Source organism: Protomyctophum parallelum, assembly GCF_964188405.1.
Source record: "Protomyctophum parallelum genome assembly, chromosome: 7".
NCBI lineage: Eukaryota > Metazoa > Chordata > Actinopteri > Myctophiformes > Myctophidae > Protomyctophum > Protomyctophum parallelum.
In genome coordinates this window covers 21962687-21969275 of record NC_139705.1, presented here as the reverse complement: position 1 = coordinate 21969275, position 6589 = coordinate 21962687, and the positions used below count along the sequence as shown (strand labels likewise).

The 6589-nt window shown below is 43.4% G+C and overlaps 1 protein-coding gene across 1 annotated transcript; it reads left to right on the top strand.

Moving 5' to 3' along the window:
• The first annotated feature begins 355 nt into the window (after nucleotides 1–355).
• On the top strand, nucleotides 356–5977 carry dhh (desert hedgehog signaling molecule). The gene is made up of 3 exons (XM_083769181.1): nucleotides 356–1373; nucleotides 4373–4634; nucleotides 4765–5977. The coding sequence occupies exons 1-3, from the start codon at nucleotides 1065–1067 to the stop codon at nucleotides 5547–5549; spliced, it is 1356 nt and encodes a 451-aa protein (XP_083625307.1). The 5' UTR covers nucleotides 356–1064; the 3' UTR covers nucleotides 5550–5977.
• Nucleotides 5978–6589: the final 612 nt, after the last annotated feature.

Sequence of the window (6589 nt, the reverse complement as noted above, 5' to 3'; positions counted from 1 at the left end):
GCCCTATGATCTAATTTATCAGCTGTCACAAATCTCTGGAAATTATAGGACTATACTTGTATGACCTCTTTTGTTTAGCTAGCCAGTCAGTATGTGGTTAATGCCAACCACACTGAAAACACTGAAAAAGTCTATTATTTTCTTATTTAGCCACGCTTAAAATGTATAGGCTATAGGGGGGGGGGGGGGTAAATCAAAGCCTAGACGTAAAGTAGGTAATCATAATGTAGCTTGTTGTAAAGCTGAATTGGAGGCGTGTGCTGTCGCAGTGGGAGCGCGCAGAGGAAGGGAGGGCAATCTTGTCCAGACGCTAAAAGACCCAATGGCTGGAGCACGGTGGCCAGGAGCGCTGGAACGCGACAGGAGACGGTGGACTGACAAACACCACGCGAGAAGAAGCGCTACTGAATGGATGAATATAGGGTGACAATGTCACTGGAAGTGGAACATGAAGAGTGCTTTCAGAGGTAGTCTACGCAATCGGAGTCGGTGCGTGTGCGTCATTTCTGCCTTGCCATTTCCAAGGAGGAACTGCCGTCAGGTGCCAAATATAAGCGGGGACGCGGTATAAGTGAATGGAAGCCCCCGAAAAGCACCTGCGTCAGGAGTCAGGACAGGTACATTCGAATGAGGCACGAAGATGACTTGCAGTTTACCACTCAGTGAAGCGTTCGAACATCAACTGACCACTTGAATAATCTGACAGCCACGATATGCGTCCTTAGAAAAACGTCAGTGAATATACTTGTATAAAGTTCCATAGACTTTTAGGTCGTGATATCATATGACCTAAGGTCAGAATTATTTTGGAAAACAAGACATCAAAGTAATTTTTTTCCCCCGTCAAGATTGAACAGAACTAGGTCAAGAAGTCACTGCTGAATGTCACAATAATTCACATTTAGTCCGATTTATTTATTATTATAACCCATGATCTGGAATGGACCGAGATTTGACCCTCGACATTCAAATGCTATCACTCTCCTGGACCTCCTGGGTTGTCACCGCCACTGTGGGCACTGCCACTGTGGGCCTCTGATTCCACGGATCCAGAACTTTCACCAATGAAGCAGTACTCCCGGTGGGCCCGCCTCGGCCTGCTCGCTGTGTGTACATGCGCATGGCTGCTTGTTGTCCAGGGATGCGGACCCGGACCCGGTTATGGCATCCGCTCCAGGCCTAGGAAGCTCACAGCCATGCACTACAAGCAGTTCGTTCCCAACTTCTCCGAAAACAACCTCGGGGCCAGTGGGAGAGCAGAGGGCAAGATCACACGCAACTCGGAGCGCTTCAATGAACTCGTCTGCAACTACAATCCAGACATTGTCTTCAAGGATGAAGAGAACACCAACGCGGACCGCTTCATGACTAAGGTGAGACTGTGTGGTAGGCTATAGTGGTCACTGGTCAGTTAGGTGAAGTTCAAGTTACATCTCACATTTTGATCATCATTCTAGGTTATATGTTTACGCATGTATGCAGACAGTTACACATGCAGGTGGCTGTGGTACCACCAAACAATTCTTTCCGTTGGAAATCAGTTATTTTTGGGCAGCTACAATCAAGTAATTAGGTTGTAATGATTTGGGCTTTATCGAGTGGCTGTTGATACTTTATTCTGGAGGATGCTCTCCTCTCCGTCAAATTTAACTAATACAACCCCTCTGATAACCAATTAACTATTTCCCTGTGTGTAGGAGAGTAGGCCTACCTTTTACACTTCCAAAGCTATGTGCTATGCTTCTCCAACTCAAAGCTGAAATGCAAAAAGATGACCTGTTTGCTCTGCTGTACTCTTAAGTCTAAAACTACCTTTTCACACCAAGCTCTGTAACACATAAACAAATATTCAACACAAGGTCTCAGCGATTTAAACACACTTCCACTCCCTCTTCGCAAGATAAGAAGATCAGGATGTAATTCAACACTACCTTCCAGGAGACCAAGTTCCATTTCCTTTTAATCTTTAACCACACAGTCTTTGTTATCTGTAATACAATTTGTTTAGGAGGGAAAGGCAGGTGAGGCACTAAACATGAATCTGTACTGTTTATTGGACCAGGAATGTCATTTTAAATATAGAGTCCAGCAGAATTGGATCACTCCCTGGCCTAAATTAGTTTGCATCTTTTAATCAACATCCCTACTCTCTGAAATATACTGAGTGAGTCCTTTTAGATCAGGTGGCGATACCCTCCCTGGAGTGACATGACTGTGATTATTTTGTGATGTGAATCTGTGTTCCTTCTCCTCCCCGAGTGATTCTATGTGATGGAAATCTGTGGTTGCATATGTTTGCCCTTCCCGGTGCCCAGTGTGCGGATGTTGAGGGTGTGTGCGTGCGTGCATGTGCCCCTTTCTTGCCCAGATGTGAAAGACACTCTTTGTGCGTCATTTGGAGACTCAAGAGGGGTCGCCTATACAGAATTCCCGCCTGCTGAAGTAATGGCACCGTTGGAAAAGCCGCTATTGTAGTTCCGACAATGTAACGCCTCTCTTCAATGGCATTGCGAGAAAAATGTACCCAGTTTGTTTTCTGGCCCTCTCGCTTTCTCACTCTTGCTGTCACATTCCCAAGTGCATGCCCATACATTCCTCCCCTCTGCCCTCTCCCTTAGTCCCAACCTTGGCTCTTGACTCCCCTACTTCCTTCTCACCCAGCTTTCTCTGTCTTTTCTCACTCCTTCCTTCTGTCTCTTACCCCCCCCCCCCCCCCTGTCTCTCTCTCACACTCCATCTCTGCGTTCCAACTCAGCGTTCTTTTCCATATAATGGTCAAATGGTGAATTAAGTTAAAAGAAAGTTTCTATTCAGCAAGAGCAGACATCAGGCCACAAGACCTGCCAAGACAACACCAAGTCATGAGTGAATATGCTTTAAAAAGTCGACAATGAGTAGAGTGTAGCACCTTGGATGCTGACGTCATCATTTTTTGCCAGCTATTTTGTGACAATGCTGACAGTCTTATAACATTAGGGCCCACGGGGGTGTTGGAGTTGCTGTGTTAACATTTCTGATCAAATGTCTCAGGGGTGACACTGAGAAACTCATTCCTGGAACAGTCTGGAAAGAGAGAAAGAGAATGGCCTTGATTATTCTGTCACCCTTCAGAAAATGCCAAGGAATGTGCCAAACTCGCTACAGTAGCTTTGTTCTTGGTTGTTTGAGTAAGGAGCAGTGGAGATTGGCCTTTAGCAGAAGAAGGAGGAATTATGTGCGTCATCCGACAGACCTGGTCTACTGAAAATCCTATTTTTATTGTTGCAAATGTTGCTTTATTATAATTGTAGAGAAACAGGAAACTGAGGTCAGGGAGAAGGGAGACATGCAAGACATGACAGGAGGGTGATTCGAAGATATTCGGGTCCTTGGGACTTACTAAGAGCATGTGGATGTGCACTAACTGGCTGAGCCACCAGGTACCCCTTCTGAGTTAAAATAATACTCAGGATTTTGCAGAAGATCACAGTCAAGGATGAGGACTACAAATTGCAGATTCAAACATTAGTAGTTACAGTGCACTGTGGTGCAATACATAGTAGGTTAATTTTCGAGTCTCTGCTTTTCCATTTCCTAAGAACACAGTCGAGGCACTGCAAACAGTGCCGTGCACAGCAGGTTAATTTCTACTCTAGGCTGTTTCATTTCTTGATAATAACTGATGACGAGCATCTTCGTGATTGCCAACACCTTATTTTCCGTCATCATATGTTTCAGTCATCAGTCACATTGCACTTACACCAAAATGAAATTATGATGACCATCAAAAACACTAATAGGGCTATATCTTGCGCCACCCCTTACCCCTTATTCATAAACATATTTGCCATTTTTTACTATTTTGAAAAACCTTTTAAAATAGTCTACATGCTCACAACGTGTCGATGTAGATCGGCTAGTTGAACTATTTTAAAATATTTTTCGAAATAGTGAAAAATGGCAAATAAGTTTAGGGATCAGGGGTAAGGGCAAGATAGGGCCCTTTAAATGTCACAGCATTTAGTGTGTTTGAGCAACATTAAAAGTCACAGCATTCAAATTCATCATTCAACTACAGCTTAAATAATTACTATCCAGCTCCATATAAGACCCATCTCTGTCTGTCTGTCTGTCTGTCTGTCTGTCTGTCTGTCTGTCTGTCTGTCTGTCTGTCTGTCTGTCTGTCTGTCTGTCTGTCTGTCTGTCTGTCTGTCTGTCTGTCTGTCTGTCTGTCTGTCTGTCTGTCTGTCTGTCTGTCTGTCTGTCTGTCTGTCTGTCTGTCTGTCTGTCTGTCTGTCTCTGTGTGTATGCGTGTGTGTGTGTGTGTGTGTGTGTGTGTGTGTGCGTGTGCGTGCGTGCGTGCTTGCGTGTCTCCCTCTCTCTCTCATTCCAGCGGTGCAAGGACTGTATTAACAGGCTGGCGATTGCAGTGATGAACCAGTGGCCAGGGGTGCACTTGCGAGTGACAGAAGCATGGGATGAGGATGGACACCACCCCACTGACTCTCTGCACTATGAGGGCAGAGCCGTGGACATAACCACAGATGACAGAAAGACAGACAAATATGGTCTTCTAGCTCAGCTGGCTGTAGAAGCTGGCTTTGACTGGGTGCACTATGAGTCCAAGTACCACATCCACTGCTCAGTTAAAGCTGGTGAGTTTTTAAGGAGTACGAGCTCACTCAGAGAGAATTATACAGTTTGCTATGATGTGTTGAGTCACACTCATCATCACAATGGAAATGTTGCATTTTCAGTCCTTGTCTTGTTTGTTGGTGTTTTCAGATCACTCTGTGACAGTAGAGAAAGGTGGTTGTTTCCCAGGCTGGGCCCGGGTGACTGTTGCTGGAGGAGGGCAGAAGGCCCTGTCATCACTGGCTCCTGGAGACAGAATCATGGCCCTGTCTGGGACAGGTCATGTGGTGTTCAGCCAAGTAATTCTGTTTCTGCACCAGGACCAGGACAGCAGGTCCACTTTCTTGACTCTGCAGACAGAACAAGGCCATAGACTAACCCTGACTCCCCATCACTTGGTTTTTCTAGCCCCCCATGACAAACTCCACCACAGCGAATATCGGGCTTGGTTTGCAAGCAGAGCCAAGAGAGGTGACTATGTGCTCATCCATGGAGCAGGCGGTCGAATACAACCGTCTCGAATCGTCTCAGTTTCAATAGAGGAGGGAGTGGGTGTCTATGCACCATTAACAGAAGATGGGACTTTGTTTGTTGATGGAGTGCTGGCATCCAGTTACGCACTGGTTGAGGACCACAGCCTTGCACACTGGGTTTTTGGACCATTTCGACTTATCTCCTCCTTTTACCAGATGCTTTCGGGAGAGAAAACTATGACAGCTCACACTGAGACTCCATTGCAAAGTAGCACTTGGGTCCTGGACCAACTGGGTATATTTGGAAATAATAACAGTCTAAGCTGTATTGACAATATGACTTTACCTTTACAAATGGACGCTGAAGATAAGCAAAGACAAGCATCACATGTGCACTGGTATGCTAGACTGCTGTACAGTCTTGGGCGCACGCTTTTGGACTCAAAGTCATTTCATCCCTAAAAGCCTTCAGTTAATCACTGGTACATGTGTCCTACTGAAAATCGTTTACTGTGTAGATAGATTTACACTAATGCCTTCTGTATTCCCTGTTACTCTGCCTTTCAATAAATGTAAAGCACTGGAAGGGCTTGTTTGAATCTATCCTACTGGAATTAGCATTGTAATGTACAGTAATGAATTTATATTTCAGTCACATTTTTGAAAATGATGACACAAATGATCAGAAAAGCCTATTTGTAAAAACAAATACTCATAATTAATGTATTATAATTCATTTGTACATGTTATGTGTTTAAACTACTTCAATACATGCGTAGGACAAGTCATATTCTCAATTATTCAAATGTAATAAGAATGAGGTCTTTTTTTAAAGAAACAATAAAAGCTTTATTTTTGTACCATATGAACCATAATATATAAATGTTTCAATTTATAATTGTTCAATTAATTACATGTATGTCCTACCCTTTTATGTTATTAAAAGAAACACCCCACTACTGTATTTGTTTAGTTTGAGAGTAAATTGACCTTATTAAGGTATTGTTACTTTTTGCTTCGCTTGCGAAACATGCTGCTTGCTATATGAAAGTCTTAAGAAATATCACTGATCAGGATTATTTTAGGAGTCATTGATTTGAGTAATTGTTTGTGTAACAGAGGGTAAAAGCCCCGCTCCGTGGAAATGTAGACCAAAGTTAATAAAAAGCCAAGCCACATACTTAATATTCTTACACTGTACCCTACCACCATGTCTTTATCATAGTTATACTGTAGCTTGCCTTGTATCAGTGTTTCAGAAGATAACCCTTTTTACCCTTTCTTTGAACACAAGTATTTTTAATATTCCAAGATTGTGGGCAGGTTTTGGTGATGTGTGCTCTATGATTGGATCCGTTTTTATCTCCCTACAATACATTAGCTCCAAGGCAAGTTCTCCATTTGAACCAGTTGGTACAATTATTTTAGACATGTTCAAAACACTGTTACCAGATTTGTTACAATATGAAACTAGGCCTTTATTAATTATCCTACATGTCTTT